This window comes from Notamacropus eugenii, chromosome 6, assembly GCF_028372415.1.
Source record: "Notamacropus eugenii isolate mMacEug1 chromosome 6, mMacEug1.pri_v2, whole genome shotgun sequence".
Classification (NCBI taxonomy): Eukaryota; Metazoa; Chordata; class Mammalia; order Diprotodontia; family Macropodidae; genus Notamacropus; species Notamacropus eugenii.
In genome coordinates this window covers 290,496,027-290,517,784 of record NC_092877.1, presented here as the reverse complement: position 1 = coordinate 290,517,784, position 21,758 = coordinate 290,496,027, and the positions used below count along the sequence as shown (strand labels likewise).

The following is a 21,758-nucleotide window of genomic DNA, read 5'->3' as shown; positions in this document are numbered from 1 at the left end:
CGTTTGTTGTTGAACAGGACCTTGACATCAGGAAGGCAATGCCATGGCTTGCAAGTGAATTGGATTTAAATGAGGGAGGGCCGGGAGAAGTTATTCGTCTCACTCTCTCCTCTGGAGCCATTTGGGTCCAGTGGCAAGATATAGATCAAGATAACTGAAGATGGCCCTGGATGCAGTGGGAGACCTTGTTCTTTTTAAACTAAGGTCTTTCCCAGGACTTCGTTTAACTGCGGTAGTCCCTATTCAGTGATTAAGGCTAGGTAAGAAATGAGACAGAGAATGGTCACTTTTACCTACTCAAAACAAAATCAGTGGGAGGGGTTTCAGGACAAAACAGATAAACTCACTATTTGCATTCACTCTGAGCAATCAAGGCCCCTACAATGACCAAGTAAGGCTTGGACTGAGACCTCTTGTTGGCGAATAAATGACAGCCAGAGTGATTTGGGTTTAAGGCATGGTCTTTAAGAAAAAAATCTAGCTCACACATCTTGTGAGGTTTTAGCAATCAAAATTTATATTCCTTTGGGCAGAGCACCGTTAGGTAATGGTATGACTTCCTATGTAGACAGAGGGAAAAGAAAAAGGGAGAGGAGGAAGGGAGAAAAGAAAGGAAGGAAAGAAGGAGGGAGGAAGAGAGGGAGAGTTGTGTTGCCTATCTGGAAATGGCCAGTTTGGTCCCCAGTGAAGCAGCTACCACTACTCTCCCTCTGTCCACTAAGGATATAACCAAGGGCACAAAGATCCCTTCTTCCTCATGTTGCTTGCCACTGAAGGAGGGAGGAAAGAAAGGAACAGAGGAATCAGTAGGTTAAAGGGGAAGACAATAGTAATACAGGGCAGTGGAAAAGCCATCAGACCAGATGGCTTTAGCCTTGCCTCTGTGACTGTGGAACCTTGGGGAAGTGACTTACCTATCTTAATTTTCATTTCTTCATAAATCTCTTGGAGGTGACAGCTCCTCCCGTGGCCATCTCATAGGAATATTGTAAAAATAAAACTGAGTTGCCACAGTTGTTGGTGCCTTGAAATTAGTTTGTACCTACTTGGTATATATTTTGCATTTATATTTCTGGAAACTTAAATTTATGCAATGTTTATTTGTATTATGTTCACATGGAAACTTAGATATTGTTCTCTTTCCATGCCCATATAGGATGGAGGCTCCTAAAGGAAGATTTTGTTCCCCAGTGCCTAGCATAGTAGCTGACTCAGAGTAGCTACTTAATTAGTACTTCTTGAATAAGTGAATGAATGTCTCATGTATGTGCAAAGTGCCTGTATGAGATTTGCTTGTGGAATGTCTTCATTTTAGAATGACAAATCATTCCAAAATCATTTGTTGGTTTTCCAACAAAACACACATTAAACCTGCTTGTATCAGCAAAGACCCTGACATATATAGGAGGACCTGCTATCACAGGTTCTGAGATCTGCTTTTCTAAAAGGAAAAGAAACTTGTGAGGGGTCAACAATCACTTTTTTCAAGCACATGTATCATTCATTTTGTTCACTTCAGAGAAAGTACAGAGAAATACAGACCAACAGACAGTGCTTCCAGGTGCCTGACATGAGCAACACATACATCACAGATCAACAGACAGATAACTGTCTGAACCAGAGAGAGAAGCAGCAACATCTGGGTTTTCAAAGGTGGTTGGTGGTGGTGGGGCTGCTTAGCTGCTTCCCAGAGTCTCCTCTAGTCAAAGAAACACTTTCAGTCAGCAAGCCCCGAAGTAAAACCTCACCTCAGAATACTTTTACATTTTTCAGAGCCAGAAGGCATCACAACCTTGAGGACCAGTGCCTCATTAACAAAAGGTGTGGACCTTCCTACAAATCTTCCCTAATCAAACTCCCCTTTATGGATAGGCTCATTAATGGGGTGGGGAAGATCTTTAACTTTCTATTTAGCATTACGCTGCTAATTAGTTTAGACTTTGGGCAGGAGAAAGCTGAATTGCCTAAAAATCAGTAACTCGGTGGTAAAGTCTGAATAAGGAATACCTTATCATGCTTTTCATAAAAAGGACTTGACACTACTTATTTGGAATATTTCCTTCTCAAAGTTCCATCAGGAAAGTTGCATAGGGAGTAAATAATTGTGAATTCTTTTTATCAGACTGAAAGAAGAAGTAACCCTTGCTCACTACTCCTCAGTATAGTGTAATTTAATAAATAAATGCTTTGGAAGAGATTTCAAACAGGAAACTCAGTTTATAGCACATGGAATCTCAACACAGTTTCTGTTATCATTAAACTGAATACACTGCTAACTTTATTTTAATAATTCATACATTGTTCCATAAACAAAAGCAAACAAGCATTCATCTGAGAGATCACTTTTAGGGGAAGAAATAATAATTTATAATTTTATTTATTATTTCTTTGGTGGAAAGCAGTCTCTTGGCTGAATACACTTCTTTATTTATGAAACGGGACATGCATTATTAAAATAAACCCATGACTGTGTTCAGCTTAATGATATGCAAAATTATTTGAGGTTGGGTACAGAGCGGTTTCATTTCTCTACCTGCTGTAATGGTTGGTAGATTTTCTCACCCAGCTGCAGATTTATGGGAACATTTAAGGGACGTGTACTTAATTCTGGAACAAAAATGCAGCCACATTTGAAATATAAAGGAAAGATTTCTTGTAATAGTTTCACCTTTGAGAAGTCCTTGAGAAACCAAAGATGTGGGACTGTCCTCTGTTGCAGTGAGTGGCAGAAAATTCAGAGACAAAAGCTAGGATTTTTTTCCCCATACAATACTAATCTTAGGCAAGTCATTGGATTTCTGCTCTTGGCTCCCACTCTCCTTATGGGCTTGGTAAACTTAACTGGTCTCCCCCATGCACTTAAGCCAATGTACAAGGAGTAACTTTGGCTCTTCTCCTTTCCATCCCCTTTCTGCTTTGCTCTGAGCAGCTTGGAAAGAGAGAGAGGGAGGGCGAATGACCTCAAATGTTTTTGAAATTGGATTTGCTATGTTATGTGATAAGCTACCTTGGTAGGTGTCTTTTCCCCTTTCTTTCTTTCTGAGAGAAAATCTGAAATGGTTTTTAGAAACTGGGTAGTAAACTACTTGGATTGTTATTGCAAAAATACTGGCTGAATTCTGTTCTCTTTATAGCTCATGAACTATTTGAATTGGCAGCCATTACAGAATGAAAGCAAAGAGGAGGGCCAGATGCTTATCCTGAATCATTTATTCACATCTTTCAGATAGGGTGTTTTCCCAAGGATTGGCTAGAGCTTTGATTCTGGGGTCTTCTGTAACATATACATTATATCAGGGTCAGAATGGGAAAACTCCAGTGTGTTTTTTTTTTTTTCACTATATCCAAAAAGAACAACCAGGCTCTCTAATGGCAAGGATGGCCTTCCAAAACCTCTATAGTAAGTGGTTATATCAGTGGAGAATTTTGAAGGATACTGGTCAGGTTCCCCTGTCATAACTATGAGAGAACATGTCATAGTAGCTAAGATGCTGGACCTGAGTTCAAACCCTGCCTCTGACATTTACTTGTTCTGTGTCAGTCCCATCACTTTCATGTTTCTATTCTAAGAAGCCTCAGTTTCCTCATCTGTAAAATGGGAACAATAATAGCTACAGTACTACTTCATAGGGCTATTGAGGACCTCAAATATGAGATGATGCAGATATCATGTTTTGCAGACTTTAAGGAACTATACAGCCTTAACTCTTGGAATTATATCTCTTTCCCATTGCCTTTTTAAGGCTACCAGAAAAGCCAGAATCAGAGGTTAATTTTCATCAGTTTTTAAGATCCCTCATTAGAACACAAATACTTCCTGAGAGGAAGAAGGATCTTAAATTGTCGTCAGATAACACCTTGTTAAGGTTTAGCTGGCAGCTTATTTGGGACAGGATGGGAGTTTGGAAAGTACTGGGGAAAAATTTATTGTTGCCTAACTTTCCTTGGGGATGGCTCACATTTACCTCGGGCTTTCAGGTTTGCAAACCCTCATAGTATGAATATTATTCTCCTTTTACAGATAGGAAAACAAGCCAAGTAGTTAGGCTGAGGTAGCTAAGTGAAAATGTGAGTAGAGTACTGAGCCCAGCATCAGGAAAAAGTGAGTTCAAATACAGCCTCAGACACTAAGTAGAGGTGTGACCCTGGGCAAATCATTTAACCTCTGTTTGCCTCAAGTTCCCTACTTGTAAAATGGGGATAATAAGAGCACCTGCCTGTTAGGGTTGGTGTGAGTATCAAATGAGAAAATATGTGAAGTGCTTAGCCTGGTGCCTGGCACGTAGTAGGTGGTCAATTCATATTTATTGCCCCCTTCTTCTTTTACTTTAAGTGACTTGACCACAGCGACAGAGCTACTAAGTGCCAGAACTGGGATTTGGACTCAGGTTTTCCCTGACTTTAGGTACAGCATTCTTTTCCATGGTTGCATGTTAGCATGTTTTCCTACCTTAGTTCTGATATTTGCAAATACATAAACAAACATAAACACCGCAGAAGAAGGGTTTGCATAATACCTTCTAAAGAAATGAAGAACATTGGGTAGCAAGCTGAATGATCTCCATTTACATAAAAATGCAGTGGAAGCTCAGCATAATGGATAAACAAAGCTAGAAAGACCTGGGTTCAAGTCCTATTTATGACACATACTGGTTGTATGACCTTGGGTAGGTCATTTACCTTCCCAGTGCTCTAAGACTATGGGTTACACAGAAGTGCTGTTCTGCATTTGGTAGGAGTTTCTTATTACAATAAATTTTAGATTTAGTCTCTACCCTTCTTTCTAACATGAAGGAAGACTAACTCATAGGAGGATTAAGCAATTTGCTTAAGGGTTGTAGCAAGTCAGCCTCAGAAGCTGAAGTAGAACTGAGATTTATGTCTCTTCTCTAGAGTCCAGACCACTATCATTAAACCTCTACAGGAGATCATTCAGGACTTCTTTTGGTTGTTTGAATGTCATGAAATCTTGATCTTCTGATTATTTTTTTTTCTAAAAATATTCATCTTATTTTCCCATTGGTTATAGGAAGCTGTGGTCACGGTGGTGTGGCGAATATCAGCAAACCTTTTATTGTTCAGCTAAATTGGAGAGGGGCTGGCTATAGGTATGGAGCCTGGGGAAAAGATTATACCCCATGGGAACCAAACAAAACACTCTACTGGGTGGCCCCCTTGAACACAGATGGAAGGTACCTAGAGTATTATCGACTTTTCAACACCATGGATGACTTGCTGCTCAACAGAAATTACGGACAGTCACGAGTCATATATGGAGACGGCAGTGGTATGGTTGTTTACAACAACTTCATGTACTTCAACTACTATTCTACACGTGACATTGCCAAGTTTGACTTAAACTCCAACACTCTTAGACTGAGACGGACTCTTCCCAATGCCGTCTATAACAACCGCTTTTCCTATGCTGGTGTTACGTGGCAAGATATGGACTTTGCTGTGGATGAAAGTGGACTATGGGTTATCTATTCAACTGAAGCCAGTACTGGTAACATTGTGATTAGCAAACTGAATGACACTTCACTTGAGGTGCTAAACACTTGGCAAACCATGCAGTATAAACCAGCTGTCACCAACGCTTTCATGGTATGTGGGGTTCTATATGTCATTCGACCCATGAACACCAGAAAGGAAGAGATTTTTTACTACTATGACACAAACACTGGGAAAGAAGGCAGAGTGAGCATCATCATGGATAAAGTGCTAGAGACAATACAGAGTGTTAACTACCACCCCCTTGAGCACAAACTCTACGTCTATAATGATGCTTACCTCCTGACGTACGATCTTAGCTTTCAGAAGGAATCACAGTGATAGGTAGGAAAGAAAGAGTTAAGTGGAGCTTGTCTTAAAAAAGTGAAATGCCCTCATGTCTCTGTGATGTATTCACTTATAATCCAAGTTGAGTTTGCTTAATGACATTTGGATCACTTTTTGCATCTTCAGAGATATTTTAGGGGTTTGGAATAGTAGTATTTCCTAGAAATCTTATTTTACCTAATTTGGTAAAGTACCTACTGTGTGTCAAACCCTGTGCTTGGTGCTAGTGATTTAAAAAAAAAAGACAGAAACAATAGTCCTTGTCCCCCAGGAGCTTATATTCTATTCAGAGGAGTTCAACACATACACAGATAAGTAAAAAGAAAATATATACAAGGCAACCAACAATATTTTAAAAAGATAGAGAACATGAACAATTGGGGAATTTGCAAAAGCCTTCTATGGGAGGGGTGCTCCATCTGCCTTATGCTTTGTATCTTACTGATACAAGTGTTTCTTGTATTTCCTTGGAACAGCTAAGAAAAGATGAATCTATAAATCCTTGGTCCAACCAAGTAATGGCTTTAACTAATTTAAGAGATTGAATTTCTGAAAGACGAAGCACTCATAACACTTACCTCATGCATAGCAACAGTACATGATATCAATGCTTCTGTTTTCCATAGCAGTAGATTATTCCAGTCAAACCCTAGTGACCTTTTTTTTTTTTTTTGACACTGAGAGAGAATGAAAGGACTCAGAGTCACTTATACCTTCATTCAGTGTACATACCTTATTCTTTCCCCATTGGGGTGTTTCAATCTTAAGGCTAGGGACTTTTGCAGATATCCTAGTATGTTCTGAAACTCAAATTTATCTGTGTATGTCTGAAAATAAGAGCAATAATGATAAAAACTAGAGAGCTGTACTGTAACCTACAGGGTCTGCCTTCACTCTCCTATGCAAGAATGGAGTGGCACATGTTTTTCTGAGGGCTCTCTAGTATTACAGGTGATGTGGTTCTAACTGGAGGCATTGAGGAAAGCAGACATACACTGCTTTAGACCTAGGTTAAATTCCCTTGCTCTCTCATTGATTTGTAGGGTTACCTAGGAAGCTACTCCTACAGTAGAAATAATTTAATTCTGGTATTGAAATGTCTGGACCTTAGTAAGGTGGACACCCTTCAAAAATATTTGGTATGGGCCAGCTAGATGTTGCAGTGGATAGAGTATCAGCCCTGTAGTCAGGAGGACCTGAGTTCAAATTTGGCCTTAGACACTTAATAGCTGTGTGATCTTGTGGATGTTACTTAGCCCTGATTGCCTCCAAATAGAAAACCCACATCAAAATATTGAGTATTTGGAAGATTCTCTGCTTTTGACGTGTTGGACTATGGGACTCTCACTATAGGCAGGTACTCTATCCCCTCCCTGCATCTCCAGCATGATCCTGATAACTCCTGAAAATTTCACAGGAATTTTGGGACTCAGAAACTGTCTGCTCCTTGAGGGACTATGTCTACTATTTTGTCATTCTCTGTGGATCCTGGTATAACGTCATGTACTGTATCAACAACCTGTTTTTAGCTTCTTAGGGAAAGACATGTCTGTAGGTCACAAAGAATGTTGGGAATACATCCTTGCTATTTGCATGTGAGAGGTAGCTTGCTGTAATGGATGAGATCTGACCTTGGAAATGGTAAGACTTAAGTTCATGTTATGCCTTTCTATGTGACCTAGGCCAGATTACTTGACCTATTATCACTCCAGGACACTTTCTAAGACTATAAGTTACAGAAAAGATACTGACCTGCATTGGTAAAGGAATTTTCTTCACCTAAATGTTCCCTGTATTAATGTAATCTTAGGTTTATTTGCTTTCCCTGTACTGTCTATTGGCAAGCCACTTAACTCTTATGATCTGTTTCTCCCTATCTCATAACTTTGCATTTAAGGCAACTTTGAACATAAGAACCGAAGAGTCACTGACCGATTCTGTTTTGCCTTCTATGGCACAGGCCACAAAACAAATAAAATTAAATTTTTTACTACTCAGTTCCTCATAAACTTTTACTTGTTCCAAGTGTATAAGCACGTGGGTGATGGTGTGCCTGACATAAGGTGGTGGAGGGTTTATTAATCTACTTTGCTTCTGTGGTTTTTGATTATGTGATAATGTATTGAAATGTATTTGAGAATTTTAATGGGAACCATTTTAATTCAGTTTTTGTTAAATGCTTTAAAAATGTTTTCATCTTCCCCCTTTAGAAATGTAGAAATGATAAGGAATGAAAAATTCACTATTTTTCTTGATCTGTACTTGTTTTATGAGAAAAGCTATGGGGGAAAGAGGTAGAATGTACCTTTTCAATCAGTGGAATAGTTAAAAGATTTACAGTCCTGTATATTTTTGTATTACCTCTGTTCACGTATCTCTGATGACTTAGCATGTGAAGATTGGTCCTCAAGTTCCTTTTAATAAATGATTAAAAGTACATTTTTGAAAATTCTTATTTAGACCTCTTCTTATTTGGACAAATTATTATTTGGGTGCTTAGGGAGGGATGATGCCATCCACACCTTCCTGCTACCCTCTGCCAAGTGATGGCATTTCTTTGAAAGTCCTAAGATTCAACTCACTGACAGCCCCTCCAAGTTTCACTTCCCCTCTTTGTACTGGGCTCCAGTAACCAGCTGACTCTTCAGAGGAAAAATTCAGTCTTTCTCCAACATCTCCCACTTTTCCTTGCTGCTCAGAAGCAGTTCCTCACCACCCTTAGTGTTTAAAAAGGAATTACCAAGCATTATGGGGGGAGCATTAACACCTGGAGTATTGAGGGTTGCTGGCAACAATAATAGATTTTTAAAAAAAGGGTAAGACTGATAATACGTAAAAGTTCTTAGAGGGTGAATCATGACTCAATTTGCTAACTTCAAAGAATTAGGCCTCTCCATTTTTTGACTCTATTTGCCTTTCTTTCTTTATGTCTTGTTTTTGATATTAATTTAGTTCTAGCTTTCTAATAATAGTTATTTAGTCAATCAGCAAACATTTATTAAGTACTTACTATGTACCAAGTACTGTGTTAAGTATTAGGGGTAGAAATAAAGGGAAAAACATGAGCCTTGCCTTCAAAGAACTCACCTTTCAATAGACAACACGCAAAACCAAATTGTACATACAAAACATATACAGTATATATGGAAAGCAATCTCAGAAGGGAGGTGCTGATGTGGAGCTGGGGTGGAACTGGAAAAGTCCTGCAGAAGTAGAATTTGAGCTGAGTCTCAAAGGAATCCAGGAAAATTGGGAGGAGGTTCTAGGCATCAGGGACAGACAGCAAAAAGGCCTGGAGTTGGGAGGTAGAAGAAAATCAAGGAGGTTAGTTGTCACTGCATCATAGAGTATATTCAGGGGAATAAAGTATAAGAAGAATGGAAAGATAGGAAAGGGCCACTGGTGAAGGCACTTAATTGTCAAATAAGACTTGATATTTAATCCTGGAGTTAATAGGGAACCACTGAAGTCTATTGAGTAAGGGTGAGTGTGGAGGAAGCGACATGGTCAGACAAACTTTAGGAAGATAATCTTTGAAGTTGAGTGGAGGATATGTTGGAATGGGGAGAGACTTGAGGTAGGGAGATCAACCAGATGGCTGTTGTAATATCCAGGTGTGAGGCAATGAGGATGTACATCAGAAAGCTGTGCTGATGAAAAGAAGAGGATGTGAAGATGTTGTGAAAGTATAAATGACAAGAATTGATGATGTATTGGATATGAGGTTACCTTTAACTCTAGCATTACTGTTTGCTAAGTACTTTAAATACATCATCTCCTCTGATCATCACAAAAATACCTGAAGTGGGTAACATGTCCCCCATTTTATGACATGGAAACCAAGACTAAATGACTTGCCCAGGGTCATACTGTTAGTATATATCTGCAGTGATAATCAAATCTAGTTCTTCCTGACTCTGTCCAATACCTTGCCCATTATACCATACTACCTCTCCATTAGTTGGTGAGCACATTTATCAAAGTCCCAGCTATTTAGAATCTGCCAATCCTTTGTACAGTGCCTGAAAGTATAGTAGGTATTTAATAAAATGCTTATTGATTGACTACTACCCCCAACCTTTAGCTCTGGGCATGGGATCCTAGGGTTTCTGGTAGTTATTTCTATCCTACATTGCTTGCAAATTTTCTATGGCCTTCTGATATTTTGCCCTAAATCATTGGTGACCCTTTTACCCCAGTCTAGCTGACTGTAGACCTGTGACTACAGGTTCTTGTTCCCTAAATTACAAGTTAAAAAAAGATGATTTCCCATCTGGACCCTCAAACTATCTCCACTTTGGGCTTAAGACCTTTTAGCCTTCTCTGTACAAGTTGGCAGCAAGCATTTATTATTTAATATTTGTTATTATGATATCTGGAAGTTCTCTGTCTCTCTCCTTTGGTCATCTCCATTTCTGACTGACTGCTTTTTAAAACTACTGCTCTAGAGACCCAAGATGTCTTAGTTTGGGGCTCATGAACTCATTTTTCCCCCTCCAATATTTTGATAACTGAATTTCAATATAATAGGTTTCCTTTGCAATTTTTTATTTTTATACATTTAAAAACTTTATTCACAGAATGGGTTTATAGGCTTCACTAGACTGCTAAAAGGGCCCATAACTAACATACAAAAAGATTAAGAACTCTGATTCTAAACTATAATCAGACTGTTGTACCTGTGGCTTTAGGATGAAGGTTGTTTTTCACTGACTCTTGTACCTCCATGCAGTTCGTTGACTTATTTTTCACTTGGGTTCTAAATCCTAATCTCCTATTGGCTCATCTCAATCTAAGGATAAGCTAAGGTCTCATTTTTAGTTACTGGCTTCAACCATTTCACTATCTCATATCCTTCATGCTCAGAGCCCTTCTTCTGTGAGTTGAATCCCATAGACTGGATGCTTTTAAAAATTATTTCAAGTAAAACTGAGTGGGACATGAAGCAATTATATCACATATCCTTACTCGACTCTTCTCCAAATGCTAATTGAACAGGATCGTATTGTCACAGTTACCTTGTTTTATTATTAAATGTCTATGGAAAAGCCTCAACCCAAGAATTCCATGTACCGAACTCTGCCTTATTGTTAGGTGCAATGAGTTTTTGCTTAGCAAAATATAACAGTGCCATAAACATCCATCTGATTGTCTATGTTTAAAATTATTTTTATGATTGCCTTTCATTTTCATTTTTACATTGCTTCTCATCTGAATATATTTCCCCATCCTACTGAGTGAGTAATTAAAAAGAATAAAAAAGAACAGTTAAAAAAAACAGTTGAACAAAACCATTCAACGTATCTTCTTATGTGATATTTCACACCCATAGTCTTCTACTTCTGCAATGAAGGGAGGAAAGTACATTATTTCTTCTCTTCAAGACTGATCTTAGTCATTATAATCACATGCATTCAGGTTTTTTTCATTTCCATGGTTACATTGCATCATATTTGTATTGTTTTTTCTGCATATATTGGTCATTGTATATATTATTTTACTCATTTCCTTTTCATATTTGTATACACATATATTTCCATGTTTCCTTAATTTCTTGATAGTCATCATTTTTTACAGTTCAGTAGTCCATTATATATACAGCTTGTTTACCCATTCCTCAAAAAATAGGCACTTACTTTGTTTATAGTTCTTTGCTACCACAAAATGTGCTGCAATGAACACTTTGGTATATATGGGATTGTTCTTTCTGCCTTTGACCTCTTTGAGCATGTGTAGTAGTGATGAGTGGGTATGGATATCTTAATCGCCTTTCTATGCATAATTCCAAATTGCTTTTCAGAATGGTTAGACCAATTTACAGTTCCACTGATACTATCTTAGTGTGCCTGGCTTCCTATAGGCTATTCAACATGAACTCTTTTCATTTTTTGCTATTTCTTCCAATTTGCTAGGTGTGAGGCAAAACCTCAGAGTTGTTTTAATTTGCATTTCTCTTTTCAGTGACTTGGACCAATCTTTCATATGATCCTTAAGAGTTTTCAATTCATCTTCTGAGAATTACTTGCTTATACCCTTTGACCACTTGTTCATTGGGAAGCATCCAATTATTTCTCAGAATCAATTACTAAGTCCTGTTGAGTCCAACTCTGCAACATTTAATCCAACAAATATTTATTGAATGTTTCCTATTTAGGGTACTAGGAATAAAAAGTCAATAGGAAAAAATAGTCCCTGCCCTTAAGAAGCTTAAATGTTACTTGTGGGTTAAAACATAGACCCAGATGTGTAAATATAATGTAATTTGAGGAGTGAGAACATATTAACAGCTAGAAAGAACTGAAAATGTCAGCCTCAGCTGTTTTACTAGCTGTCTGACCCTGTGAAAATTACTTAACCTCTTTCTGCCTCATTTTCCTCAACTGTAAAATAATAACATCTACTTTCCAGGGTTGTCATGAGGCTTGAATGAGATAATATTTGTAGACTACTTGGCACATAATAGGTGCTTAGCCAATGTTTGTTTCCTTCCCTTCATCAGTAGGATATGAAATATGAGCTGAACTTTGAAAGAAGTTAGGGATTCTAAGAGGTAGGAATAATGCAGGTGAAGATACAATGTGAGGCTTAGGAAAAAGGAAGTAGGTCAGTTTGGCTGGAATGTAGAGTGTACAAAGAGGATTAATGTGAAATAAATGGGGGAAGGTAGATTAGATCCAGATTTTGAAGGACTTTCAATGCCAGACTAAGAAGTTTGTATTTTATACTAGAGGAAATTGGGAGCCACTGAAAGTTACTGGGTAGGGGAGTGAACCGTTGAGACTTGTGTTTGAAAATTTTGTCAGTCGTGTGAGGATGGGCTAGATAGAAGGAAAGGCTAGAAGCTGGGAATCAGTCAACAGTAACATGTTCTACATTTATCATGTGTCAGACATTCTGCTAAGAGCTAGAAATGCAAAGAAAATGCTATCATGGCTCTCAAGGAGTTCACATTCCAAGATGAGAGACAACATTGAAATGACTGTATACCCAGAAGTTATAAAATACAGAAGATATGGATCGTAACCTCAAAGGGAGTCTATTTAATTCAGGTGTCAGGTGATAAAGACCTGGTCAAGCAGGTGGCTGTAGGAGTGGAGAGAGGGGGATAGATGTAAAGTGTGTGTATACATAGACCTGATGAGTCTTGATAACTCATACATGGAGAGGTTGGGTGAGAAAGAAAGAGTCATGGATGATTACAAGTTTGTGAACTTGAATGACTAGAAGAATGCTAGTTCTTTTAGTAGCTACTAGGAAGTTTGGGGAAGGGCTTTGTTGGAGGGATAAGAATTAGTTCTGTTTTACAGATGTTGAACTTGAGATGTCTACAGATCATTCAACTGAAGATGTCTAATTGGTAATGTAGGATTTTCAGTCAGTCAATATACATTTATTAAGCACCTACTATGTTCTAGGCACTGTATTAAATGTTGGAGAGAAAGAATATAGTTAAATATGTGAGTTTTCTTTCAGAGAGATCATAATTTAATCCATAGGAGCTAATGAGATAACCCAGAAAAGGTGGAGAGGAGGAAGGTCTAGAGAGGAGCCTTGAAGCTATCCTTTCCTTTCTATTTGCACTACTTATTCTCTAGGGGGAGTATGGGATATTCAGGGAGGACTAGAACTTCTAGTGTGAGGGCTTGCAGAGCCCCTTTCAGAACTGCTCACCCACCTTTGGATAGATGGATATCTATCATCCAGCTGCCACCTATGGCTCGAAGAAGCTGTAGTGTATACAGCAGCCACACTCAGGTAAAACCATCTTGGTAAGTGGGCTAAATCAGGTTGAGGGTAACTGACAGGCCTCAAACCTATCAGTGAGTTAGGGGGGTGTCTAACAAAGCATATGAAGATTGGAACAGGCAGACGAGAACAATTTGTTTCAATGGCCATGAAGGTGGCTGAAGCAGTCGTTGTGGAGCACTTAGAGCTTGGTCAGACATTGAAGATTCAAAAGCATTCTGCTGCATCTCAGGCCATCACCAGTCATTCTGACCTTTGTCTTGAAACTAGACTTCAATGACTGAAAGAGAGAATGAGGCTGATGACTTTGTGCAGCTTTGCTTCACTTAAATCCATTTTACACAGAAGTTAAGACCTCTTTATGCCATTGGTCCTCTTTGAAATGAAAGAACACCTGTCCTCTAGAACAGCCCCTTATTATCAACTCTTATGTAATAGCCTTCTGAAAGATCTTACTGCTCCCACTCATTCCCAACTCCAATTCCTTCTCTATTCTCCCTCCAGAATCTTTCCTACACACAGATTTGGTCATGCAATACTTTTGCTCAGAAATCTTCAGTGGACCCTTTATTGCTTCCCAGATGAAGTTCAAATTTCTTTGCCTACCTTAAACCTCTGAGAACCTATCATCTTCCTGTGTTTCCATCCTGTGACTTCTATTACCTGTGACTACCCTCCTGGTATTTTCTATTCCATTCCAAATTGTCTTACCCCCTTTTTCAAAACATGTTCTGTAGCTTTACTCATGTCTTTGTCAAGATTCTTACTATTTGGTGATTACAATTTGTAAATAGTTTTGTTTTAGTAGAATCAAATATAATCAATGTAATTACTAAATGGTAATTGTTTCTCTTTTACCCAGGAACACTGAGGGTCTTCCCCTCCCAGTTTGATTTTTTTTATTAAAGGGGTCATCCCTTGAGTAACTACTTAAAGAAGCCTATTCATTGAATGGGTGTATCTCACTCAAAGTGAGAATGTGATAAGACCTTAGCCTGAAAGGGTCAGGGTCTCACATTGCATCCTGGGTCATCTCCAGTCATCCTGATGAATATCAGGTCACTGGACCCAGATGGCTCAGGAGAAGAAGGTGAGGTTGATGACCTTGCACAGCCCTCCCTCACTCAAACCAAAGTCAACTGCAAGGCATGTCATCATCTTGTTGTCATGGTCCTCTTCGAGAATGAAGGACAAGGATGACGACTCCCTCCCTCTTCTGAACTATATGTTAAAGCCTAAATCAAATATCACTCCTCCATGAAACCTTCCTTGATCCTCTCTTTGTAGTGACTTTGGATCTTAGCATTTTGTTTTTCAATTTTCCAATGTATATAGCATGTGTGTTGTATATGACCACTCCATCCATGTTATTCTCTACTAAACTATAATTTCCCTGGGGGCAAGAATCAGATCTTTAAATTTTATATTTCCCCAAGTGCCTGGCATAGTGCTTTGCACATGGTAGAATAATTATTTTAAATAAATAAATGATGAATCCTTCCCCAAATTACCATGTATCTATTTTTCATAAAATTGAAAACTTGTCTACTTATATATGTACATGTTATTTTGGTCTTTGATTAATCGAACTTGAATTTGATATTAGGTCATTTCAATGATCTAAATGTTTTTCAGTTAAATTTTTATTTTAATTTTTCACTAACATTTTCATTTTTCTGCAGTTGATTATCTTATAGGGCTGCTTTTATTCTTTTAGGATGTAGCCACATGTCCTCATTTGCATGAGTAGATTAATTATTTTGAATCCTCTGCTGTATTTGTGTGACTTTTGATCTTCTTCCAATTAGAGTCATTAACATGGGTCAGAAGTCTTATGACTTTTCCCTAAACAGCAGTCAGGATGTAAAGGCAAGGGATTCCAGGAGGTCATAAGTGAAAGGGGAAGACATGAATTTACAATACAGAATATACAAAAGAGAGAGATGACATATACCTGGAGAGATAAGAAAAAACTAGAGGGAAATGCTAAAAAAGTAATGACCCAATATTCTTATCTTAACTTCCTTCTGTATCTGTGCCAAGGACTTTGAGGCAGACATTAGCCAGAGCATTTAATGATGGGAAGCAAGGTTTGCCTCTAGTTTTCCAGTGATGAGAATAAATGCATGGAGGACTGACTTTGAAGGTCATCGATGTGAAGATAAAGAAAGTATTTCATGAAATTCAGTGTAAAAACAGGGACTCTGGTTTTAATCTGAAATTAAAGCAATTTTCCACCAAGAACTCAATATGACTTAAAAAAAATAGGCAAATAGTGACAGAGTGATGATAAATTCCACCCCCTCATACATTTTACCCAAACATGAACACAAAATCACCCTTACATGGGAACTATGGCAAGAGCCGTGTGTTTGAAGGATTTCAGAAGCTCTTTCTCACTGGGTTTAGAGCACCAGTCTTTAGCCAGAAAGGTCCATCCACCTCGATGCCAATGTCTTCCTTCTGAGAACTCCTCCATATGTACTCTGTATATATTTGGTATGTATGCCATTGTTTGTATATACTCTCTCCCATTACATTGCTAGAAGATTATTTTTGCCTTTCCTTCTATCCCCAATGCTTAGCATGATGTCTGTCACATAGTAGGCACTTAATAAAAGCTTATTGACTAAGTGATCTCTATCTCACTTGTATGATAATCATGATAGCTGATATCAGTCTAGTGCTCTAAGGCTTGTGAGATGTTTTTGCATAGATTATCTCATTTGATCCTTTCTGTTAATACACTTATTTTATGGATAAGGGCACAGGACTCAGTTAAGTAACTTGTCCAGGGTTACACAGCTAGTAAATATAAGAGATGGAATTGGAACTCTAGCCTTCCTCATTCCAAGTCCAGCATTCTAGTTCGACTATATTGCCTCCAGACGCCTCTCATACCTTTTGGTGTATTGCATTTGAATTGTTGGAAGTCAGAGTACAAGACTGATTTCATTTCATTTTATAAGGAACCATTAGGCTTGAACTATTCTAGAGATCCTTGTCCTCTGCTGAGTGAGACCTGCAGTTCTCTGGGAAACATGTACACTCGTCTTTCACTCTGACAGAACTATAACAAAGAAGGGACTAAAAGAAAAAAGGAGTTCTGCCCCAAGATGCACATATGTGTGTGTGAGTGTGTGCGCGTGCATATGTGTGTATGTTATCCTGGTCCCCCTAGCCTCATTTATCCTGTGTCTTACCTCCCAGTCTTTTGGAGGTGCATGAGGAATCTCTGGCCAATCTCCTTCCATTGCACAAATTAGATCATCAATTCCATTGGTTCTTGTAACCCCTCCCTTCTGTAATCCTACAATATCCTTTCTTTCTTCCATTAATTAAATTGCTAAATTTGCCTCAGGAGAAGTTTTGTCTAGTTATGGGTTCCGCACTTCAGAGAAGACAACATTACTCCCTTTCCTTTACTTTCATTTTTAACATTCACACTTGCCAGAGTCAAATGGTACAAATATGTCAAGGTCTAGTACCTTCTCTGAGATACAGATTTTATTTAGTTAGACGTTTATTTCCCATCTTTATGCCTTTGCATGGACTGTCTCTCATTTCTGGGATGCATTCCTTCCTCATCTATACCTATTTGAATCTCTTCCTTCTTTTAAGCCTTTGGTTTTCATGCTAGCTCCTAGAAAGATTTCATATTTCCTTTTGTTGTTCCCACCCTCTCCCCCTGTAAATTACTTTGAATTCACTTATCTGCATCCATGCTTTATGCATTTAAACATTTTTGTATCTCCAATAGCCATTCTAGTGCCTTACACATAGTAGGAGCTTCATAAATAACTTTGTTGAATAGAATTTTTAATCCCTTCTCCATTCCACCCTCAATTCTAAGTGCCAAATAGCTACACTGAAATGAATTAGGTAATAGTTAGTGGAGTGGTGTTGGTGTATTTCTTTCTTGGGGTGGGGTGGCAGAGAACTTGGGAAAATGGCATTCTGCTTCTCTAATTATGTTCCCAACTCATCTAGCATCATAAGAATTTTCCATGGTAGGTTATTCAACACAGGGAACCTGCTGTAAGAGCTACTGAGCAAACGCAGAAAAGTCTGAAAACATCTCTCTCCTGAATGGCCAGCCTGAGGATCCAATCTCTGTGCTTGTGAGCTTTTACCCAGGCTAAGCCTTGTAGGTGACTTTCCAAATGTCACTAATTGGCTTCATGAAAACTTGACATCTGGAGAAATGGTGTTGACTCACCTGATTTGTATCTCTAGTCATCAACCAAATGAGATGTATTATTTGCTTTACAAATATTATCTCACTGGTACCTCACAACAATGCTGGGAGATAGGTGTTATTATTATCCCCATTTTGCAGTTGATGAAACTGAGGCAGACAATGGTTAAGAGACTTGCCTGAGGTCATACATCTAGTAAATGTCTAAGACTGATTTAAACTCAGGGCTTCTTGACTTTAGGCCTAGAACTTTATCCACTTTGCCACCATAGGTGTCCCAGCTTGATCTCTTTAATATGGGTACTCCTCACCTTTCCTCAGCCTCCCAGATTCCGGTTCATTCATGTCTTCCATGTCTTTTTCTCATCATGTCTCTTCCCTGAAGGTGGTTCATGAATGTCAGCACCATTGCTTTTTCCTACACCAAATTGTCTCCCCCATCCATACTCCTCCTCTCCATGCATTCTGTAATCCAGACAAACTGTTCTGTTTGCAAGCTTTTCTGTTGCTTGTCTTTATGTCTTTTTACAACTTGATTCCATGCTTGAAAGACTTTGTCTCTTGAATCCCCAAACTCAGCTTCAGATACCTCGCCATGAGGCCTGTCCTGATCCCCGTATCTCCTGGTACTTCCTTCACCTTGAGATTATCTTCTATTTATTTTGTCCATATTTTGATTTACACCCTAGTGTATGTTTTCCCCTCTCTCCACCCCAAGGATGTAAGCTCATTGGGGACAAGCATCAACTGCATTTTTGTGGTTGTGTTCCCTAGCACCTAACACAATGTTTGACTCAGAATGGTTACTTAGCAAACATATTTTGAATGGTTTAATTGATTAATTAGCTCCACAGAAAAGCTACCCTATAAGCAGAACCTAGACGCTTTTCTTCAGACATTTTATTATTTTGTGGATGATGGTGAAATACTTAGTCTGTTCCTACATTATCTCTAGCTCTCCCTGAATGACTGGTCATGTCCTTCTCTGGTCAGATATAGCCTATCTTTTACATCATTTGTTGGGTACAAGCCATTGCTGGCAACATGTTGAAGGATGGAACGAGGAGGTGAGAGGCTGAGAGCATGGAGTTCAATTAAGTGGCTATTAAAGTAGCAGTTTGTGATTCTCTGATGCACTTTGAGTTATCTACAATTTCTATTGTAGGGTTCTGTGATTTACTGCATTGTGGAATCCCTGGGAGAACGTTGGTTTTGAAAAGATAGGCCTTTGTATCAGAAGCTAGCCTGGGAGTTACTTGGAATCATTGAAAATTAGGGGCAATTTCCTAAATGTAATACAGTTCCCCCAACACCCCTTCTCCTATTCAAGTGTGGGCCCACTTACCGTCCATCTGAAAGTTCCTGCCCAAATATAAGTACCAATATAATTAATGGGCTATTTCTCCAACTATTTGTCATACTTAGAATAACATGTATAATTCTTCATCGTCCTGATTTTTTCTTATGTGTATTGGTAGGATAATATCTTTTGAGGGATAGTGAATTTCACTGAGTAGATCCTGTAGGAATCCAGGGCTAGATGCAGCTAAAACACATTCATCTGCAAAGAGGAATATCTGTGGAGCCTCAACCATGTGCAGGGATTCCACTTGGACTCTACACAAAAGAGTCTACTCTATAGCAGTAGGGAAAACCTTTGGTTAAGAAATTTATCCCTATTTTAAGACACACTTGATCAAGTGAAATAATATATGTAAATCATTTTGTAAACATTAAAGTGCTTCTTAAATATCAGCTATTAAACTGATAATCACAGGATTGTTAAAGTTATTTTTGTGGTTGCTTTGATCAAGGATTCTTAAAAATCTTGTATAACGTCAACATATATTGTGAAACAACTTTTAGAAAGAGAACCTTCTTTTTTATAACCAAGAAATAATAGAGATAGCAGTATACTAAATTCAATTAAATAAATGTTTATTAATAAACTATTTTTATGTGCAAAGCAGAGAATATAAAGGAAAAATAAAAGTCTTTGCCATCAGAGAGTTTAGATTTTGATACATAGGATTCTTCATAATGGAACTGGTATCATATGAAGTAAATGGAAGAATGAGAAAACACTGACAATTAAGGAATGGGGAGAGAATCATTGAAAAGTTTAATAGTATCTGAGCTGAGCTTGAAGAAAGAGAATGGGCTGTAAGAGTTAGAAAGAGGAAGCAATGCACTCCAGGCATGAGGACTAGCCTGTAGGAAAAGATAGAGTCACATTCAGGGAACAGCCAGTAGTAATTGATGAGAATGTTAAATTTGTGAAGGGGAGCAGTATGAAATGAGGCTGGAGAAGATAAATTGGAACCACATTGTAGAAGTTTGTATATATCAGTCTGAGGAGTTTTTGCTTTATCTTTAAGGCTCTAGGGAGTCTTGAAACTGTTTGACTAGGTAAGTGACATGGTGTTGTGGTCAGAACTGTAGTTTAGGGAGATTATTTTGGTAGCTGTGTGCAGGATGAGAGAGAAAGTGAAAACATGGAGGCAGATTAAGATGCTCTTATAATAGTCAAAACGGGGCAAAACAAGGGTCTAAACCAGGGTGATTAGACATATGAACAGAGAGAACGGTGTTGATGTGAGAGATATGGTGAAGATGGGGTAACTTTGTATAAGAATGGTGAGAGAGAAGGAAAGGGTCAAATTTGTGGACTCCGAGATGATTAAGCATTAAGGATGATGGTGCCCTAAATAAAAAAATAAAATAGTTTGGGAAAGGGATAGGTTTAGCTGCACAAATAAACTTTTTAGACAAGGTGAATTCAAATCCCATATGGGACAGAGAGGCTTAGTGAATAGAGGGCTGACCTTGAAATCAGGAAGACCTCATTTCAGGTCCTCCCTCTGACTTTTTTTATATTTTTTTTATTTTTTATTTTTTTTATTCATTTTTTTATTTTATTTTATTTTTTACTCGTATCAGTTTCTTTTTATTTGGTCCAGAGATGTGATTTCATTAATTTGTAGAAACTTCATCTACCTCCATAACTGAGAAACACAGAAAGTTTCCTGGGGCCCTGAGTTGGCCCTGTTTACTTGACCAAGATCTGCCAGAGCTAGGTCCTTCTCCCACAGCTCTCTGATGCCAAGGCTGGACCTTTCTACTACTCTGTGCATCTTTTCTAGCTTTCTTGTATCACCAGAGTTCTTTTTTTTTTTATTTAACTTTTAACATTTATTTTCACAAAGTTTTGGGTTACAAATTTTCTCCCCTTTTCTCCCCTCCCCCCCAAAACCCAAGCATTCTAATTGCCCCTGTGACCAATCTGCTCTCTCTTCTATCCTCCCTCTCTGCCCTTGTCTCCGTCTTCTCTTTTGTCCTGTAGGGCCAGATAGCTTTCTTTACCCCTTAACCTGTATTTCTTATTTCCTAGTGGTAAGAACATTACAGTTGATCCTAACACTTTGAGTTCCAACTTCTTTAGCTCCCTCCCTCTCCACCCCTTCCCTTTGGAGGAAAAGCAATTCAATATAGGCCAAATCTGTGTAGTTTTGCAAATGATTTCCATACTAGTTGTGTTGTATAGGACTAACTATATTTCCCTCCATCCTATCCTGTCCCTCATTACTTCTATTCTCTTATGATCCTTTCCCTCCCCATGAGTGTCGACCTCGGATTGCATTCTCCTCGCCATGCCCTCCCCTCTATCCTCCCCCCCACCCTGCTTGTGCCCTTGTCCCCCACTCTCCTGTATTGTGAGATAGATTTTCCTATCAAAATGAGTGTGCATTTTGTTCTTTCCTTTAGTGGAATGTGATGAGAGTAGACCTCATGATTTTTTCTTGCCTCCCCTCTTTATCCCTCTACTAATAAGTCTTTGCTTGCCTCTTTAATGAGAGATAATTTGCCCCATTCAGTTTCTCCCTTTCTCCTCCCAATATTTCTCTCTCACTGCTTGATTTCATTTTTTTTTTAAAGATATGATCCCATCCTCTTCAATTCACTCTGTGCACTCTGT

General features: G+C 38.5%; 1 protein-coding gene across 1 annotated transcript in view; it reads left to right on the top strand.

Moving 5' to 3' along the window:
- OLFM4 (olfactomedin 4) overlaps positions 1 to 8,290 on the top strand; it is a 42,092-nt gene extending 33,802 nt beyond the window's left edge. Inside the window, exon 5 of the mRNA XM_072617082.1 lies at positions 5,030 to 8,290. Coding sequence (XP_072473183.1) covers positions 5,030 to 5,832 — 803 coding nt within the window. The 3' untranslated portion in view covers positions 5,833 to 8,290. The remainder of the gene's footprint in view (positions 1 to 5,029) is intronic.
- The last annotated feature ends 13,468 nt before the right edge of the window (positions 8,291 to 21,758 follow it).